The sequence below is a fragment of the Anthonomus grandis genome, chromosome 15 (genome assembly GCF_022605725.1).
Source record: "Anthonomus grandis grandis chromosome 15, icAntGran1.3, whole genome shotgun sequence".
NCBI lineage: Eukaryota > Metazoa > Arthropoda > Insecta > Coleoptera > Curculionidae > Anthonomus > Anthonomus grandis.
The window spans coordinates 1,361,977-1,383,314 of record NC_065560.1 but is presented as its reverse complement, the minus strand read 5'-3'; the positions used below and the strand labels follow the sequence as shown (position 1 = coordinate 1,383,314).

Below are 21,338 nucleotides of genomic sequence, written 5' to 3'. Positions count from 1 at the left end.
GATACTTCGGTTCCGATTAGTTAAGTCTTTTACCTGAATGGGTTTGTTCTCGTCAAATATTTAAGCAGATAACGAAGGGTCAAAGGAGGAATTTTAGAAGTTAATCTTAGGCATTTCTTTTGTTTGCCTGACCCCAAAATTACCAACTATTAATTTGTTATTGAGTTACTTTATTGATTGGAGTTAAATGTTTGACTTGATTTACGATTTTCAAAAAACACACTAGTTTCTCCATAACTACTCTTTTAATACTAATATAATTCTAAAACAATCAAAGTGAGAAGTTCAATGGGACAAGACGTGTCTGCCCTTCAAGATCCGATTCATTAAAATCCTGCGGCCTGCCGGGGTGCTCATGCGATGCAGGAATCCGTGCCTCTTAACCCTTTTCTTCTCCGACGGTCTTGGGAAATGGTCTCTTATCACTGTTCTTACTGATAAGTTGAAGAGACCCCCCGGGTTTGCTACTTGGGCTTCTGTTTTTTGCACTGTGGACGTTAACGAATGGAAATTTAGGCATTTTTGGGAGAGATTGCTTAATATTCTGAAAAAGGAAAATATGAGAGCTGTGCCACTGTTTTTAACTCAAGTCAATTAATTATTTATAAATGGGAAAGCCCAGTTACAACTTTTAAATACACAACAGTAAGTAATACATATAATATAGGCAATACAAAGAAATATAGAAAATCATTAATCATATTATCTAACCTATGCTAACTAAAACTGTACCGAGAAATTTGTTATATCATGTCGTAGGTTTGCTAATCTAATTGTTCTAGTGAGGAACTTATTAAGACCATAGTTAGTACAATGGATTGAGGCTCTAGTTGTTTTATTTATTTATTCATCAACGTATATAACATTTCAAGTACTTATTAATAATTAACAGTAGTCTTAAGTAAAAACTATAATACTAATAAACAATACTGTGCTAAACATAATCCAAGGAGTGGGAGTAGGGCACTATCCCAAGATAGTTGCCCTAGCTGACGACTTAAATTTATTTAAAGATGTACTGAAAAAATCAAGATCTTTTGCAAATCTATTCACTGTAGAAGCTATTCTATTTATAGGACTGTTTAGTAGATAGGATGTTCTGCAAAAGGGAATGTGGAGAAGCGCCTGACCTCGTGTTGTGTAAGAAGATACATGCAAAGAGAAAAGGCACAGACATTCCGGACTTCTAACAATACCATTAAGAACCTTAAACGCAAAGCAAACATCAAAGAACTGCCTTCTACTTGATAAGGAGTTTATGCTCAGGTAGGACATGGTCTCTGAACAGGTAAGATCCAGGCCTGACTTCATAAGAGTATATCTGGCAAACCTGATAAACTTGTGCTGGATATTTTCAAGCCTCTCAATGTGAATCAGAAAATGAGGTGACCAAACAATATTGGAGAATTCGAGAAGAGATCTCACCAGGCAAATATATAGTGTCTTCAATGCTGACACATTAGTAAAGTCTTTGCAAGATCTTTTGATAAAACCAAGCAGTTTATTAGCTCTATTTACAGTATTTTCGAAGTGGTGGGAGAAAGTAAGACTCGGGTCCAGAAAGACACCCAAATCCTTGACTGAGTCAAGCTCCTTCAAGGGGATACCATCAATAACATATTGGCAAGGAGGGGAGACCCTTAAACGAGTAAACCTCATAAACCCACATTTCTTAACATTCAATGACATTTCATTCGACTTACACCAGGAAAACACTCTGTTTATATCTCTCTGAAGCACCAACTGATCCTGAGAGGAGGAAATCCGCCGAAAAATTTTCAAATCATCAGTGAAGAGCAAAAACTTAGACTCCAGTAGGGAGCCGAGGTGATTGATAAAGAGACTTAGTGGAAGATGAATATCGATTTTTTGAGTAGCTCTGAAGCATCAAATTTCCTATGTAGGATATTGTAAAAAGTAATAAGGTCCCTCCTCTTATGGCAGATGTGATGTGCACCATTGTAATTATCCAAGATATTCAATTTGTTTTAAAAATTTCTGTTCAACTAGTTGAAGAGCCTTGATATGTACCCCATAGAAAGGAGACCACGCACACAGAAAGCCTAGACCAGGGCACAGGAGAGTGTTTTCAATATGTAATCGACTTTTTACCTACTTTTTGGCATGAAAACCCATCTGACACACAGGAATCATTGACGATCACAATGAATTGATTAATTAAGTCTTTAATAAGTTCAATTACATATGAAAAGTAACATTTCAAGATGATTCCAGGCATATTAGAGAGGTGAGATGCGGTACAAACTCAAATATTCAACTTTTTACCTTAAGCTGTAAATGTTTCAGAAAGTCATTGGTTTCGAATAACCTTTCCTAGGTTAACTGAAACAGTGATTCACAAGTAAATGGTGAACAGTGTAAGACAACTTAAGCAAACTGCCTCATTATTATCACCAATGTTCTAGAGCAATTAAGAGGTTATTATTGCCTCAGGATGTTAAACCTATTCAGATTCAGCAACAATAACTTTCTCTGTCTCTCGATATATAATGAAATGATCAGTTTTTCAGGGAGAAGCACTATAGAGAGTTAGTTAAACTTTAACTTAATTATTGACTTGAAATTAACCTTTTGGGCCTAATATCTATGTTAAAACGTGGATTACAGCCACATCTATTTACATCAGAAAAACTTACCTTGAGTTGCTTAAGACACTGGGCAGAAAACGAGTTACCAGAGCCATTGTAGCAACTTTTACCAATAATTATAATTTCAGTTATTAGGACTTATTCCTCTAATTTCAACCAGAATATACCATATAACATAACCTCTTTTTTTCCTGTGGGACTGGTTGCACGGTCAAAGTGTCTTTACGGGAAACGTAAACTTCCTCAGAGGCATTCATCAAAATTTCTGACTAAAATGAAAATATGGCAACAGCGCAATTTTTAGCTTGAACAACGAAAGCTGTAAGGGCTTGGACCCTTTTTTTAGTAATTATTTTAAACTTGCCATATAAATGCCTTATAAGCTTTTAAAAAACAGTAATTTTATCTCATTTCACACTTTTTTTTCGACAGCCGCGTGAGCTAAGCCCTCCAGAATGAATGTCTTGGTTTGGAACAGTGTTGCCGTGTCGTGCAACTTATCTGAATTTTAGGTAATTCCTAGTTTGACATTTCTAAGTGGCTCGAACAGTAAGAACTGTATTTAACATTTATTTAATATTTATACTAAATTATTTATTAAATTCCTTAAAATCATTTGAGAGTCTTACATAATATTTAACGTTTGCTAATGCACATTCATCGGTTTACGTTTGCGTAACAGGAAAGTTGCTCAGCTGTCAACGGTGTTGCCATGTTAAACGTTTTCCGTTAAAAGTGGAAGAAATTCAATTTATTTTAGGACTTCAGCTTTGCAAATCTTGTTACATTGTAACTATTTACACGGATTTCTTATACTGAATTGATGACTGGAAGTACATATAACGGGACTAGAAAAGATTTTTCCTAGAAGAGAATTTTCCGAAAAAATAAAATCCCTAGAAGTGACTTTACCTAGGGAAATCCCCCCAGACGAAAGTGGCAACGTCGCGCAACATTGCTCTGGCGGTCAAAGTGCGAAACGAAAACTGGTGAGCGAGCACTTCTCTACTGTGGGTGACCATGTTGGGTGTTGTAGGAAGAACCGCGAGCCTTTTGGCCGGAAAAACCGTCGAAAAAGTCGGACAGGAGACCGTGAAAGTAGCGGCATGTTACAGCCAACAAAGTAAGTAAAACGATTTCCCGATATTTCCCTTTTTTCTGTTGGTTTTCCCGTGCTAAAGTCGACCCTATTCCGGCGGTCAATGTGATCGTCTTTTCACGCGTTCGATTACGTAAAACCCTTCTCTGGGGCGTTTAATTCCACTATTCGGGGGTGATATTGTTTTAAGGGGCTTGGCAGGTTTGTTACAAGGGGTTTGAGGTCTTATTTTCATGGTTTTTACGGAAATTAGTTGATTATATAACCCACCTAACCCTCGCCATTTTGAACTTATGTAAACGGATCATGAGTGAGGTTCTAAAGTCAAGAAATTAACCTTAAGGCTCTGTAAATGCTGCAAAGTCAATAATTGTCTCATTGGGCTCATATTTATTAACTTTTGATCATCATTTGATATAAATTTTTTAGAATTTTACTCCAGTGGATGATTTTTTCTTTAATTAATACCTTTGCCTTAGGTGCTTCCACATTCTTTATATATAGCTCTGTAGTTTTATTCTATAAAGTAATTTTAATGTCTTGCTTCAGTCACTTTTTGAATATCAGATATTCTTGCAGTCTTCTATTTATCAGGAAATACTGTTGAAGACAAGATAAGATTAATTACGCTGAATGAACACCAATAAACATCTCTGTCATTAATTGTACATTTCATGCTCTAAGCAGCTAAAATGGAGTTACAGATAAGCACAGCCTGTGAATACCAACCACACTTTCAATATCACCTCTCTCCTTTTCTTAGTAACTTTAATACGAGAGAAATATTTTGCAAGCTTCAGGGTTGGATGACTCACTAAATAGTCCTTCAATTAAATATGCCTTGCTAAATCAAACTGTTGCACTTAGTTTTCCAATTTTTTCATTTAATATGAAATTGGGTTTAATATGCAACATACAATAAAAGACTTTATAAAAAAATTCATTATATTTAAATAATTTATCACTATGAAACTTATTATATGTCACCTTATTAGACAGAGGATTGGCTGCGAAAGCCCCCTCTGGAGCCGCTAAAGGAAAGGTAGTAGCCGTCATCGGTGCAGTAGTAGATGTACAATTCGAAGACAACTTGCCTCCAATTCTCAATGCTTTGGAGGTGTCCAACCGTACCCCCAGGCTGGTCCTCGAGGTAAACTGGCCTCCACTTGCTCTGCTACAATAATATTTACATCAAAATCTGGTTGATTTATAAATATATAGGTCGCCCAACATTTGGGAGAGAACACCGTTCGTACCATCGCCATGGACGGTACCGAGGGTCTCGTCAGAGGCCAGAACGTCAACGACACCGGGTACCCCATTCGTATTCCCGTAGGTGCCGAGACTCTGGGTCGTATCATGAACGTCATCGGGGAACCGATCGACGAGAGGGGCCCCATTCCAACTGACAAACTCGCTCCCATCCACGCCGAAGCGCCCGAGTTCGTTGACATGAGTGTCGAACAGGAGATCTTGGTCACTGGTATTAAGGTGAGCATGTTACTGTGAGCTTTCAGCACAAAAAAAAAGATAAATAAATAATAATAAATAAACATTCACATAAATTGTTCTTCCATGCTACCTAAAAAATACAGTATTAGTGGGCAGTTTAAATACAATACTACTTTATACTAAACTCATTTCTTAACATTAGAATAAAGGTATATGTGAATCTAATAGAAAGGCCTTGTATTTCTTTTTAAAAGTGAAAAGTGAGCATGATCTTATTAAGTTGTATACTTTATTTAGGGCACCTCGACTCGTAAATTCTATAAACAAACAGACCAAAATGTAAAGCTGCTCTCCTTTAATATTTTGGTATTTTATTGTCAACATATGTTGGTGTTATGTGATCAAATTTTTGTAAGTTGAAAACAAATCTCATAGAGGCGTTTTGAGCTACTTGAATTTTGTTCTTCATTTTAAGAGTGAGGAATAAGTAAAAAACAACATTGCAGTAATGATTGGCAAACGAAAGAGTAACAACGGGGTATCGGCGAGGAGAACCAGTTGTAAATAAACCACGCCTGATTTCATTCATAAAATGACCATTGGCATGCCGGATTTTAAAAATCTCCAAGAATACTTTTTATATATTTGTTAATATTTAATAAAACATTTATAAAATTTATTAAACAATGACAATAAATACAATCCTCTGAAACGAAAAAACGACAAAATATTAACTAATATTATTTTATAGTAAATACCATTCTAGAACCGTTCAAAGTAGTAGACTAATAAAAAAAAATTTACAAATATTGACAAATGTTATGATGTTTTGACATACACGCGTGATACATCGTTGCAAAGGTAATTAAATGAACTATTTAAAATGCAAAAATCCATTTTTCCTTATGGCGCCCATAAGGAAAAACAAAGTTGAAGATGACCCCACTATGTTGCACAGAAAAAGTGGCAATGTAAAAGTGCAAATTACCTTAAAATCGGATTAGGAATAAGAAACTTTTTGAAGCAAAAGTTGTAGTAATTAGGTATGCTCAAAACGCATGCGCTGTTTAATATGTTTAGATATGTAGCTACTGAGTGAATAATTTTAAATAAATGATAAATGATATGACTGTTAAATGTATTATGAGGATAAATGAGGTAAACAATAATAAAATTATAAAAGGGTTCAACGGTTATATTTTTTGAAATGTTGTTTTTGTCTGGAATTATACCTGTAATGTATCCAACTAATTCGTTATCGGAAGCATGATCATCGTCACTGCTCTCTTCACTTTCAGTGTCATCATCTTGACTTAGAGTTATTACCACGGGTTCAATTTCTTCCATAACCTGATCATTCTCTCAAAATTTGTCTTCAATATCCTTAACATGTTGGCAAAATTTCTGCCAATCATGAGGGGATATTAAAGACATAGCTTCATTGGTCACTTCTTTTAGTGCCGTTAGGTTGAAGTTCCCAGTTGTATTGCAGCTTCTTATAATATATTTTAGTTTTGCCCAAGCCAGCTCTATTGGGTTCAATTCACATAGATACGGGGGCGTTCGGACGGGTATATGGCCATGTGATTTAAAAATACGATCCACTATATAATTTTTTTCATGATCAGGAGGCTTGTGGAGTAGAACTAGATCAAACAAATCAAATTTTCTTGCGGTCGCGTCATGATTAATTCCTATAAAATATTTTTTAAGTTTAACATGAATTTGTTTTTACCTCCTGTATTATTCTATACCTTTTTTCGTTAACCAAGCTACTATGTCTTTTTTCAAAGATGACTTGGTTGGAGTCTTATCCTCTTGCACGGAGTGATACGGAGCATTGTCATAAACGATTACTGAATTGGGCAGTATATTAGGAAGCAGTTTTTCTGTAAGCCACCGAGTAGTAAAATTTCCTTGTTCATATGGCCATGGTAGTCACCAGTAGCTAACCCCGCTTTAAATATTAAACACGCGTTGTCAACAAATCCATTTACTGAACCAGCATGCACAATTATCAGTCGACCCAAAATATATGTAAAAAAAATTTTTGTACATATTGTTTGTATTTTTATAATTTATTTTTATTTACACAGACCCTAAGAGAGTCAAACATGTATTTTCACGGACTTTTGCATATTTCCACAATTTTGAAATGTGCGTCTAAGTTTTTTGAATCCACCATTAAAAATGTATTCCTGGCAGAAAAATAATTTTATTATAAGTATATAAACTATGATGATTACTTTGTTAACTTATAAGATTATAGCTATATTTCACTTACCTGTCGAGCCTATATTGCTAATTACACCAGAAACGGTGTCACTCTGCCAGCATTTCTTAAAAGTTAGGTCGTTGTCGAGAATCTTCGAATGCGAACAAAGTCGAGCGGCAAAATTCGCACACGAATTAAAAAGTGCATTTTTGAACAGCATTCGAAATTTCATTCTCATACGAACATGAAATGTAGTGGTAACGTAGCAAAGTCGAGTGCTATTGGAGGCCATGTCAAACGGGATGAAGACGATAAAGACCTTTTAACCTAACCTAAAATTTAAGTTTAAAAACATCAGGGAATTTTGAGGTTCTTTCATGGCGTATCTTGGGTTTTTCGAATTGACTTCTTTTAAGATAGATCCAAAAAATAAAAAATATTGTGGTTTTGTGTCGAGTGAGCAAAAGAAAGCACTAATTTCATTTATGGAAGAGCACCCGGAATTAAAGTTTGCCCGATTCACCCAAGATTTTTTAGCTAAAACTGCACAAGCCTTGTGGATAAAAATAGCGGACAGATTACACAGTCTCTGGAGCACATAAAGAGCACATCAATTCCATTGTAATAAGCTTGCTTAATCTATATTATTTATTAAATTGATCATCTGAATACATTTCAAATGGGCGATGAAATGAAGAGTACATCATATTCCTTCTATCTGCTAGAGTTTCAGTGCATCGACGACGTTCCTTTGCATAAGATTGTTTAATCTTGCTATTTGATTATTGTTATTTTTTTTTTTGTCAATAAACAACAAAAAAACACTACGAAAATACTTAACCAACTCGCAAATTTAAAATCAAAAGAAGACAAGTGGCAGAATCGCACACGAACTTTGAAATTCGAATGGTATATACCCATTCAAGACACCGCATGTGAAAATGTTCGCATACGAAGCGGTCGAAAATACGAATATCGATTTTTCGTTCGAAATCCTCTAAGTTCGTATGCGAATCAAAGTCGAATGGTTTCAAAAATACGGCCCCAGGTCTCATCCAAATAAACAATATTCCGTTTTTCTTGACGATATTTCCGTATTTCACGAAGGTATTTATATCTCCAGTGTAGTAAGTTGGGTAGCTCCATTAATATTTTTCTTTTATTCTGGCATTTACGCCAAAAAAAACCAAAATTTTGCTTGAGCAGTTTTCTCAGGGTTTCCCTACAATACGGAAAGTTAGTCTCCCCGCAATTTTTGATTTAGCTTCCTTGTTGTGGGGACAACTTTAAATTCCGTATAACATCTGTTGATCAAATGCCTGACTATTTGAAAGTCAAAATCGTCATCATTTTCAACAAGCGACTGACGTGGTCTTTTTTTCCCAGGGCTTGCTAACATTCTATTAGGGTTATTGCGAATTCTTTCTTGATCTTCAAGATGAATTCTTCGAACAGTCGATACGCCGACCCCAGTGTAAAGGGGCACTCTGTCTACCTTACGTTTCAGAGGCAATTTAAGGGAATTCTCAGACGCTTCTTCATCGCAAACTCTAAAAAAGCAAGCAAGCGCAAATGTAATATGAGTAAAACATTAATAAAAATTTATGAACAAAGTTAATAATAAGTATAATTCAGTTTCATTAAAAATTTTAAGCACCTTATTGGAATATTTCCATTTATTACTTACCTATATACATTTGCTATTACTTTTCTAGCTTGGCTACGAATTGTCTTTCCACATTTAGATATATTACTCATTTTTAATTTTAAAAAATAATAACAAAACAAATAATGTTCAACAACAATAACGACAATAAATAAATAAATAAAAAGAAACCACAAATCAAGTAACAAAAAAACTTAAAGACAACCTCAAATAAGCTTCAAACCAAAAGAACGCGTGGTCAGCAAACAGAATTTGACGGCTCCACGTGCGAAAAACGTAAAATATCAAAATATGCCGCCGCTTTTAAAACGCCACTACTGGAATCCGCTGGAGTTTCAATACCAATCGATATGAATGATGGGACGGAGAGAGATGGCGCGAGAAGAAGTCCGATATTTTAAAAGGATATTTGCACTTTTATTTTTGTGTGTAACATATCGATTTAGAAGTGAAAAAAAGTAAAAATCAATATTTTATATTTATTTTGCGGATTAAACTAGGTAATGTCGCATTTTTGTAGCCGCATTCTTTCCGTCGTTAGTCTTTAGTTTGCCAGACTTTAATCTATAGCTGTGACCAAGATCAAATATAACATTGCAACAATGGTCTAAAAGATTGAGATCTCCCTTTCTAAATGTTTAACCGAATATCATCAAGCATTTAAATAATGGCAGTTTAAAGTGTTATGAAGATTTATAGGGATTTCTTTTAGGTGGATGTTGGTTACTTTTTTTCTCAGTTTAATTGGAACACCATGTTGATGAATAGGCCACTGGATGACATGGTCAATTTCTTTTATGACATTGTTTATTTAGCAGTTGATTGTTTTGTTCCTTTAAAAAAATACTCCACCAAGAAATTTCCTAGTTGGTTTGGCTGAATTATTATTAAGAAAAAATACATACAAGTGGCTTGTTCTGTGACTGTGAGCAATTTTCTAAGCCTCAGACTGATTGCCTGATTAAAAAAAAGATTGCTACCTAAATTATGTAACTGTTGAGTCTTGACTCAGAGATAATGTTAATATTTTTTGGGAATACATGAAAAGAAAGAGTTTGGCATTTCTCCTGAAATTTTTTATAATGGATTTAGGGCTCCCTCTGGAGAGGAAATTGTTAATCTATTTGCAGAATTCTTTTCACAGATTTATGCTGATAAAGTCTAAGACTATGAGTTTCATTAACTTGTCTAGTTACCGCCCGGAATTGTTTGATTATGATTTAAAGAGATGTTAGGTAGAGAACATTTGAAGTTTAACATATTAGCCTTTGGTATGCTGATGGATAGTTTATTACTATTATATCAATTTTGTACCGAAAGTAAGTTAGTATTAATTATTCGTTCAAGTACCTCAACACTACCTTTATGCCAAACGATCGAAGTATTAATTATCATTGATCGTGAATATAGATCAAATTCATTTACATTTCTGATAGTTTTATGAATTATATTTTTGCATTCCTTTACTGATTTCCCGTTTGTTGTTTTGTCCTAAAGGTCGTGGACTTGCTCGCCCCGTACGCCAAAGGCGGTAAAATCGGTCTCTTCGGAGGCGCGGGCGTAGGTAAAACCGTCTTGATCATGGAACTGATCAACAACGTGGCCAAAGCCCACGGCGGTTACTCCGTATTCGCCGGTGTCGGCGAACGTACCCGCGAAGGAAACGACTTGTACCACGAGATGATCGAGTCCGGGGTCATTTCTCTAAAAGACAAAACGTCCAAGGTGGCCCTGGTTTATGGACAGATGAACGAACCACCGGGCGCGCGTGCCCGTGTCGCCCTCACCGGATTGACTGTCGCCGAATATTTCCGCGACCAGGAGGGACAGGACGTGTTGCTTTTCATCGACAACATTTTCAGGTGCAGTATATGCTCCCTTACAGTATATAGACAAAGAATTATAACATAATGCTTCACCCAATAGACCTTTATTTATTTATTTATTCATAAAGATATCGATTACAGACATCTATTTATAATAGGAAACATATATGAATGAGCTAAATGCAATAATACAGTAAAAAATGTAAACTTAGATCTATAGGAGGCAGTAAATACATTATTATTTAACATAGGTCACTAATGTGCCATTTTACACGATATTTAGTTGGTGCTACAAAATTTCTGGTTAATTATTTTTTTTAATTGTTTTAAATTTATCACATCAATTTCAAAGCAATACTGGTCAAAGATACAACTCATTTTATATATAGGAGGAGTCTTGGAAAAGATTTGTTCTAGGTAATTTTGAATAAAGCATTTTTGGAGGAAACTGGCAGAGAATAAATATCAGGACAGTCTATATCCCCCTTGAGCAACTTAAACATAGTGCAAAGAAGTGCTTTTTCTCTTCTCTTTTTAAGTGGTATTTTATGAAAAACACCTAACAAATAGTTATCATTGCATCCACGTTGTGGGTAAACACCATATTTTTAGAAATACAAGACTCTTCAAGAATTTTTTTTGCACTCTCGATCGCAGAAATCCAAGTGTCGTATTGAGGAGACTAGATGACTGATGCATATTCCAACATTGGCACCACCAAACTGTCAGTTCAATGTCACAGTTTTTTCTGTATTTCTTGCGACAAAACCTGCAATCCTTTGAGCATTTTTGTTCCTCAACCCTGTTTATTTTGTTGTGAAATAGGTTCTTATTCAGAGTGAAAGACATGCAGGTACATTTGCTTAAATTTAAATTAAAAGAATTTGCCTCGCACCAGGTCGCTACTTTACAAAAATCATTCTGAAGGGTCTTCAGTCGAATTAATCAAATTTGAAATCATCTCTTCAAAGCTCATGTTTATTAAAATACTTTTTATCTTGTAATTTTTCTGTTCAAGCATTCCCACATGTTCTCAATAGGATTGAGATCTAGGGACTGTGAAGGCCATCTCATGACAACTATTTGTTCATCCCTGAAAATTCCTTTAGCCATCTTAGTCATCTTTCAGTGTTTGATGAATTTTCAATTTTTTTGAAGTGCGATTCGTTTCAAAACGATGATATATTAGCGTCGCTAGATACATTAAGGAGTGCGTAGCAGAACTTGTGGTGGCCTTATAAGCCATTTATAGGAGAACATTTTATTTATCTTGACGCATGATAATGCTCAAGACTAAATTTAATTGACGTTGAACTTCATGTATTGGACTGGCCCCCCAAGAAGTACAGACCTCAACCCTGTTGAGCACTTATATACTGGCAGAAGTACGGCGTGTTTTAAATTTTGGTTGCGTTAGAAGAAGCACTGATAAACTGATAGAGTGGTAACAAATACCCCAAGATGCTATTTGCTTCTTTAATTGAATCTATGCCCGAAGAAATACCCGATTTATGAGTTTTAATTCCACCCTTATTCATATTTTTTTTAAAATTATTGTTGCTAATACAGCATTTTTGGATTGTCTTTCTTTAAGCCAGTGCTTTAAGAATACAGATATCGGAATGAATCAAAAAACGAGTTGTTATAAAAAGATAGGGCTTGAAAATGCAGCAAAAAGAATCATTATTATTCGGTGGTGAATTTTTTCCACAGGGCGTTAAAAGTTTAGAGTAAAATTCGACTTTTTATTAACCCCTGTATAATAATAACAAATCTGTTGGAAATTTTTGTTGTTTCGATATGAAAAAATAATGACAATAAAACGGCCTAAAATTCGCCAAAAAATAGAAAGTAAATTTTTTTAAATGAGATTCTTGTCTATCGTTAACATGAGACAAATACTTCATATTTTTATCTTTTAGAATATAAATGAATAACGAAACTTTATTCATACCTATTAGAACCTCTAGTACATATTATAAATCTAATATTTCAGACTGGAAAAGTACCACACCAGTTCAAAGTATTCACCGTAAGTCCCATCTTTAAATCAGGCAAAAAACAACACATGGAAAACTACAGACCTATAAGTACCATTTCTAATTTTGCCAAAATCTTTCAGAAATCTCCTAAAGAAAGATTGACATCTTATCTTAACCATAACAATATTCTATCAAAAAACCAATTTGAGTTTACCTTTGGTATGAACACAGTGGATGCCATGTATGAACTTGTGGGTACTATAACAGAACATCTAGATAAAATTCCTGGACTTATCAAAGGCATTTGATACAGTCTGCCATTCAATCTTATTGGAAGTTCTGGAAAAAATGTGGTATATTAGGAAACATTTTGTTACTTTACTATCAAATAGGGTACAATACACCAAAATTCAGGATACTATTAGCGAGCCAGAGACCCATACTATTTAATATCTACATGAATGTTGTAAATGAGATAGACTTTTGTAGTTTTGTATGGGGACACATGGGAAGATGTTAAATCAAAATTTCAACATGGTCTGGCCTTAATAAAAAAAAATGTAGACACCTTTAAACTCACTCTAAATAGCAAAAAATCAAACTTCATTACATTTTCTATAAAGGACACCGGTAGACCAGATTTCCAAAATATTAAAGTCAACAATATAGCAAATTCTATTGAACAGGTTGATTCAATTAAATACTTAGATGTATCAAAATTTTATAACCTATTGCCAAATGAAACTAAGCAAGTAAAATTCAAAAAAAAGTTTAATGTCTTAGTTATTAATTATATTAAAATAACTAAAACGAAATTTGTGAGCTTAACATATACTTTATTTAATATCAATTTTTTCCAGTTAATTTCTTGGTTTTTGTAGAATAGATATAATGATCTACATATAATGTGATCAAGGGCCAATCTCTAGAGCTCATTATATATGTGTGATAATATATATATTATAAATTTATTATTATATTACATAATTACTAGATACCCATACTAACTAATCCAGCTTTGGTAAAACCAATTTTTACTGTATTTCTTTGTGGCGAGAATATTTTATGTATATTTAAGTTGAAGTATTGTTTTGAATCATGTGGCACACATAGATACCTCTGTATCTAGGTGTCATTTATGTCTATTGTATTTAAATACTGTGCATTATTACCTAATAAATTGAATTCAACATTTTAATGGTTTATCAAAATTTGTTAGGTAAAGACATTTGTTTGTCTATATACTTTTATACGTTACTGTAAGTAATCAATGTTTTTGCATACATACTGACTTTAAAACGTTCCAGATTCACTCAGGCCGGTTCCGAGGTGTCCGCCCTGTTGGGTCGTATCCCGTCGGCCGTCGGTTACCAGCCGACTTTGGCCACCGACATGGGTAGCATGCAGGAAAGGATCACCACCACCAAGAAGGGTTCCATCACTTCCGTGCAGGCGATTTACGTGCCCGCCGACGATTTGACCGATCCCGCCCCCGCGACCACTTTCGCTCACTTGGACGCCACCACTGTACTGTCCCGCGCCATTGCCGAGTTGGGCATTTATCCCGCCGTAGATCCCCTCGATTCCACTTCTCGTATTATGGACCCGAACATTATCGGTCAGGAGCATTACAACGTTGCCCGTGGGGTGCAGAAGATCTTGCAGGATTATAAATCTTTGCAGGTAAGAGACGATTTTTTGAGTTAAGGCGTAAATTCATTTGATTGCTGCTTGGATACTGGGTATTCCTGTTTGTAGACTTTCACTGTACCTGGATGGATTTTACAGTCTCAAGGATATACAGATATGAGAAAGTTACTACTCATATTTATTTGTCCATGTTTATACTGTTACTCCCTGGATTTAATTTAATAGCCATAAATTCAATAAATAAAAAAAATTGCAGTAAATCTAAAGTGTCACATGCTTAACCAGAGACAAATCAAAAGTCAGAGTCAAAGTAAAAAAAGCTTTATCATAAGATATGGATCTTCTTGACAAAGCAGCTAATATAAATTATCCTACTTCAAAAGCTTAATTTTGCAGAAATAGCACTATACTTACAAATTATAAAAGTAGACTTAACACATTTGTACTATGCAACCAGTCTCATCTTAGTTTATAACGAGTTCTTCACAAATATATGAAAAAATAGCGTTTTCTTGTGTCCGCTTGTGTTTGTTCAACCTCACCTTGACATGGACAATTTATTATACAAATTATTTTACTTTTGCTTATTTCAGGATATCAGGATATATAGTTAAAAATTATTTTAATTATTAAATTTACGTTAGTTAAAATTTATTTTAGAATTCCAGGCAGTTGACTTGAATTAAAAATTTCAAGCATTTAATTAAAATTATGCCTTGAATAATTAATTAATTTATTAATGACAGTACAGTTAAAAATTATTTTACAATTCAAGGCGTTTGTGTTATTTTAATTAATTAACTTTACGCTTCAACGGCCAGAAATAATTGATTAATTAATTTTTAAATTGACGTTTAAGTTAAAATTTACTTCACAATTCCAGGCAGTTGACTTGCATTTATAATTTCAAGCATTTTAATTAGAATTATGCCTCAACTGCCTTGAGGTATTTTAGTTAAGGTTAAGCCTCAACTTCCTGAAATAATTTATTAATTAATTATTAAATTTACGTTAGTTAAAATTTATTTTAGAATTCCAGGCAGTTGACTTGAATTAAAAATTTCAAGCATTTAATTAAAATTATGCGTTGAATAATTAATTAATTTATTAATGACAGTACAGTTAAAAATTATTTTACAATTCCAGGCAGTTGACTTGCATTTACCTTTTACGGTATCTGTCAGCTTAATTTTCACTGATTTCTAAAAGTCTGATCAACTTAAAACTTTGCATACGTATCAAGGACCGATGACAATGCAATAATTTGATAACAGTTTCCCAGTTATCCTTATTTAAGGTATTCTTCTTTACAGCCATAAATATAAATTGACGTTGTTGACTTTATTTATTAAGATTTTGTAAACATTATTGCCTACAACTATCCCCTGACAAGTCTCCCTGAAAACAAATTTAGAATTTGTTTTTAGCTTCTTTTCTTTCTTTCATATTATAAGCCCCAATTTGTTTACGCTCTAAAAATATTAAAAATGAATTTATAACAAGATTAAACGCCAATTTTGTGGACATGATTGTATACTTACCGATATCAGTACTTATCCTAAAGTACACTTCAACTAAAACTCTATTCTGTTAACAGTATACATTTTTGGTTATTTATCATAAATTCGAATTTAATGCCGGTTATGGAAATCACAAAATAGCAACAATTTTATCATGTTGATTGAAAAATAATGTAACTTAATCAGTAAGGCTCTGTTTTGTACTCAGTATATGTGATGAAGAAGATGTGGATTTATCTTTGGGATCATTTGTCATTAATTCCACTTAAATTTTTCCAGTTTTCGTTTAGATTCATTAATTTTCTGAATTTTTATAGCTAACTTCTGATTTAATGCCAAAATTAACAGTTTACTGTTTTTTTGGACCACTCGGATATTATTAAACTCTTTAAAACCTTGTTTTAATTTAAAACTAGCTTACCATAATTTGTAATAAGAAAAGGATAATAAAACAAATATTATTGCACATTAACAAATTCAAAGTCAATTTTTCATCATCTGTTTTAACGCAAAAATCTATACATAAATTTCACCTTATTATTAAATAAAAAAATAGTAATTATTTAATTTTGAAAATAATTACTATTGAGAAAAAGTAATAACTATTAGATATAACAATTTGAATAAATATAATAGAGAGATTTTTTTACTTAATTAGTATTCGATACAAATTTGGTAGTTACGACAAATTCTTAAGCTTATTTTTGCTATATACACTATAGTCACGACTTTTAAAATTGGTATACAAAGAGATCTTAGTTAGTAGATAAAAAATAGGCAATAATTTAAAAAAAATCATATTTTAGTTTCTTACGACCTGTTGTCGTAGTATGGCAGTATATATCAGTATATCACAAAACAGTTTTACCACTAACCAAAACTTTTGTGTTTCTTTTTAACGATTAGCCCTGTTTTAATATGACCAAAGGTCCAAGTCTCATAAAATCCAAGTCCTAGGTCTGATGATGCCCTAATGCGGCGAAACGCGTAACCTTTAATAGACGCTGATTTATGAGACTTGGACTTTGAATTTACTTTTTCCCTCCTTTGGTCATATACTTAAGTCTCTTTGAGAGTAATGGATGTTTATTTTGAATTACTGTTTAATTAATATGTTTAGTTCTTAATGCACTTTTATAGTCATTGCTGTAGTTTTTTTTATGCTACTGCTGTTCTGCCCAGGAGCGGATCAACAGCTGCCATTCTTTAACAAACATCTTTTTTGACAAAGATGACCTTTAATGCCCCTTTATTGCTGTAGCAACAGTTTGCTGTTAATAAGCGGTATCTGTGTAACGAAATTTGTTGGACAAAACAAATTCGAACTAATAATTTTTCTTAGTGTACGAAGTTTCCGATCTTGTCTACTCGATTTTGACTTGATTGCGTTTGTAAAATATACAAATTTATTACAGGATATCATCGCCATCTTGGGTATGGACGAGTTGTCAGAAGACGACAAACTGACCGTAGCCCGTGCCCGTAAGATCCAACGTTTCTTGTCGCAACCCTTCCAGGTCGCAGAAGTTTTCACCGGTCACGCAGGAAAACTTGTGCCACTCGAAGAGACCATCAAGGGATTCCAGAAGATCCTCGGAGGTGAATACGATCATTTGCCCGAGGTCGCTTTCTACATGGTCGGCCCCATCGAGGAAGTCGTACAGAAAGCCGAGAAATTGGCCGAATCCTCGTAGATTTAAGTGAATTATTTTGTTAATTTATATATATAGAGAGAGAAAGGTTTTTTTTTTAATTAAATTCGACACCGTAAAAGTCCTACTTTGAAGCTACAGGCCTTTTTTATGTTCCACACGTGTATGCGCAGATTAATCATTATTGTTGGATTTACATGATTTTTTGATTATTAAATAAAAAGCTAGAAAATTAATGGTTTTTTTTTTATTTAAGCAAACTATATTATGTTAGAGAAAGCTTTTTTAACTAAATTTGCGTTTATTCAATAAATTCTAGTTGCGATCCTATAGGTTTGAAATCTTGAGTTTAGTTGTGGGATGGGATCGAAGGAATAAAAACAACAGTCACTTTATGTACTGGCCAACGTTTCGCAATAATTTTATTGCTTCATCAGGGTCCTAAGGTTACAAAAAAGACACAATAAAAAAGGATTATTATATATAAACAAAATTTAACTTTTTGGGGTTATGTTGATACCACCAAAAAAAAGAAAAAATAGAAAAACAAAAAAAAAAACAACAAAATCTTAGATTTGAATTAAAAAAAAATGATAAAATTGCTTACATAACAGTGTGATTTTGCTTGTCATAAAAAATCATGTTTACAGGACACACAGGTAACAGAATATATAAAATATTTTTTTTTTTTAATTTTTTAACAAAAACGGTTTAAAATGATGGGTTGTATCACAGACAGTTGCTTTAAAATTGATTCTACGGTGTACAATAATAATTTAGCATCTAGCCAGAAAAAACCGGGTATGCGAGAACACAATAGACGCATTCTTTTTAGTGATAAGAACCAAAACAGTCCCAAAAGTTTACATTTTGATTTGATCTATTAGATTAAAATAAGAAGAACTTAGATTGTCTATATCCGTTTTTTTATTTACCGCATTATTATGTTTTTTTATGTTTATCATTTCGGCTTGAAGTCTCTTTTTAAAAAGCTACTGTTGGCCCATAATTGTAGTCTTGCCAAAATTAAAATTGTGTCCTGTATTCATTTTCTGCTCAGCTAAAGCAGTAGGGTTTTTTTTTACTTTTTTTTTACTAACTTTTGTCCAACATTTTTTTATAAAAGATGAACGATATGTGAAAAATTCTTTTGATTTCGCTAATTACATTAAAGAGCAAACAGTCCCTGAAGGTTATATTCTTGTATCGTTGGATGTTGTTTCTTTATTTACTAATATACCGGTGGACCTAGTAACTGATATAATCACCCAAAAGTGGCATCTTATCCGGCCTAATACATCGCTAGACCTTGAAACAGTTGTTTTTCTTTTTAATTTTTGTATTAAGAATAATTATTTCCAACATGGTGAAAATTTCTATACCCAAATTTTTGGCCTAGGAATGGGAAACTGCATGTCCCCAATATGCTCAGACATTGTAATGGCACAACTACAAGATCAGTGTATTTCTGAACTATCTTTTAATGTACCTTTTTTCTGTAGGTACGTTGATGACATAATCACGGCAATTCCAAATAAAAAAGAAAACGAAATTCTATCAGTCTTCAATAGTTTCCATCCACGTTTGCAATTCACTATCGAACAAGAAATTAACTGTATCTTCCATTTTTGGATGTTAAAGTCATAAGATCCACAGATGGTACCATAAAAACAGATTGGTATCAAAAACCAACTTTTTCAGAACGCATTTTAAATTATTTTTCAGAACATCCTATGACACACAAAATAAATGTAATAAAAAACCTAAAACATCGGTGCTTGAGACTTTCTAGTCCAGAATATCATTAAAAAAACCTTCATTATGTTCAGACAATTTTAAAGAAAAACAACTACCCCCTATCAGTTATTAAAAAAATAATTAACGACACCGAGAACATTACTCAAAATATTACACGAAACAATGAAAATAATCAATTGGCTTATTTCAAGATTCCTTACATTAACACACTTTCTCATAAAATTAAAAAGACCATACAATCAAAATCTGATGTTATTAAAATCTCAGAAAGAAGTGAAAACTCGGTAAGAAAACATTTCTTTACGAAGCTTAAAACTAAAGACGCCTTTGATTTACATTCTAACATTATTTATAAAATACCTTGCTCTAGGTGTGATGTGTGTTACATTGGTCAGACGGGTAGATATTTGAGGCAGCGCCTATACGAACATGAGTATGATTGTAGGAATTTAGCCCTTAAAAAAACCCTACTGCTTTAGCTGAGCACAAAATGAATACAGGACACAATTTTAATTTTGGCAAGACTACAATTATGGGCCAACAGCAGCTTTTTAAAAAGAGACTTCTAGCCGAAATGATAAACATAAAAAAACATAATAATGCGGTAAATAAAAGAACGGATATAGACAATCTAAGTTCTTCTTATTTTAATCTAATAGATCAAATCAAAATGTAAACTTTTGGGACTGTTTTGGTTCTTATCACTAAAAAGAATGCGTCTATTGTGTTCTCGCATACCTGGTTTTTTCTGGCTAGATGCTAAATTATTATTGTACACCGTAGAATCAATTTTAAAGCAACTGTCTGTGATACAACCCATCATTTTAAACCGTTTTTGTTAAAAAAAAAATATATTTTATATATTCTATGTTACCTGTGTGTCCTGTAAACATGATTTTTTATGACAAGCAAAATCACACTGTTATGTAAGCAATTTTATCATTTTTTTTTTTGTTGTGTATTTTTTTTAATTCAAATCTAAGATTTTGTTGTTTTTTTTTTGTTTTTCTATTTTTTCTTTTTTTTTGTGGTATCAACATAACCCCAAAAAGTTAAATTTTGTTTATATATAATAATCCTTTTTTATTGTGTCTTTTTTGTTACCTTAGGGCCCTGATGAAGCAATAAAATTATTGCGAAACGTTGGCCAGTACATAAAGTGATGTTTGTTTTTATTCCTTCGATCCCATCCCACAACTAAACTCAAGATTTGTGTTTATTACTATTGACAGATTTGATCATCTATTGATTGAAAAGGTGTGCGAGTTTTCTATTGTATTTAGCAGTAAGTTAAATTCGTATATTTTAGGATTGTATCGATCTCCATCTGGTAATTTAGATTTGTTTTTAGAAAAGTTGGAGATCCTCTTAAGTGAAATTTCGATTAATGCGATGTTGATTCTCACTGGCGATCTTAATGTAAATTTTTTAGACAAATCTAAGCTTAATAGTGCAGCTAATGATAATAAGTTTGGACGCGATAGAGATTATTTCCGCAAATTCTCTTTGCTTTGCAATATGTCAAGTTGGAATAATGTATTGACTACTGTTAACCCACTGCATAGCTTTCATCAAATAGTATTAAACAATTTTAACACTGCTTTTCCTGTTGTCAATATTAAGAAACGAAATAGAAAATCTTGTATACTAAGGGTTTACGAGTATCTGGGAAAAATATGCGCCCCCTTTTTTATATTAGGAAATACGCTATGAACAATGCAACATTTTTAAATTATTATAACAGATACCGCAAGATTTACAGAAACTCAATCAAAATGGCTAAGTGGACCTACTTTTAAAGGACAATAAATAATTCCTCCAACAGAGCAAAAGAGTCTTGGAAGATTTTAAATGAGCTAAGGGGCAAAAATAATGTCTTGGTTATTCCAATGTCCTCAATTCCTTCTAC

General features: G+C 33.3%; 2 protein-coding genes across 2 annotated transcripts; one reads left to right on the top strand and one right to left on the bottom strand.

Annotated features, from left to right (window-relative positions):
* Positions 1-226: 226 nt before the first annotated feature.
* Positions 227-2,828, bottom strand: LOC126745066 (39S ribosomal protein L34, mitochondrial). Its single transcript, XM_050452757.1, has 2 exons — positions 2,658-2,828; positions 227-544 (listed from the first exon to the last, which is right to left on the bottom strand). Exons 1-2 carry the CDS (start codon positions 2,702-2,704, stop codon positions 286-288), a joined length of 306 nt encoding a protein of 101 aa, XP_050308714.1. The 5' UTR covers positions 2,705-2,828; the 3' UTR covers positions 227-285.
* Positions 2,829-3,563: 735 nt separating this feature from the next.
* On the top strand, positions 3,564-17,907 carry LOC126745062 (ATP synthase subunit beta, mitochondrial). The gene is made up of 6 exons (XM_050452750.1): positions 3,564-3,732; positions 4,704-4,858; positions 4,930-5,199; positions 10,539-10,903; positions 14,157-14,532; positions 17,435-17,907. The coding sequence occupies exons 1-6, from the start codon at positions 3,630-3,632 to the stop codon at positions 17,711-17,713; spliced, it is 1,548 nt and encodes a 515-aa protein (XP_050308707.1). The 5' UTR covers positions 3,564-3,629; the 3' UTR covers positions 17,714-17,907.
* The last annotated feature ends 3,431 nt before the right edge of the window (positions 17,908-21,338 follow it).

Coding starts and splice junctions, on each gene's coding strand:
- LOC126745062 (XM_050452750.1), top strand. CDS start 3,630: ATGTTGGGTGTTGTAGGAAGAACCGCGAGCCTTTTGGCCGGAAAAACC. Junction 3,733..4,703: donor GGCATGTTACAGCCAACAAA/GTAAGTAAAACG, acceptor TCACCTTATTAG/ACAGAGGATTGGCTGCGAAA. Junction 5,200..10,538: donor TCTTGGTCACTGGTATTAAG/GTGAGCATGTTA, acceptor TTTGTCCTAAAG/GTCGTGGACTTGCTCGCCCC.
- LOC126745066 (XM_050452757.1), bottom strand. CDS start 2,704: ATGGCTCTGGTAACTCGTTTTCTGCCCAGTGTCTTAAGCAACTCAAG. Junction 545..2,657: donor AGTGTCTTAAGCAACTCAAG/GTAAGTTTTTCT, acceptor TTCCTTTTTCAG/AATATTAAGCAATCTCTCCC.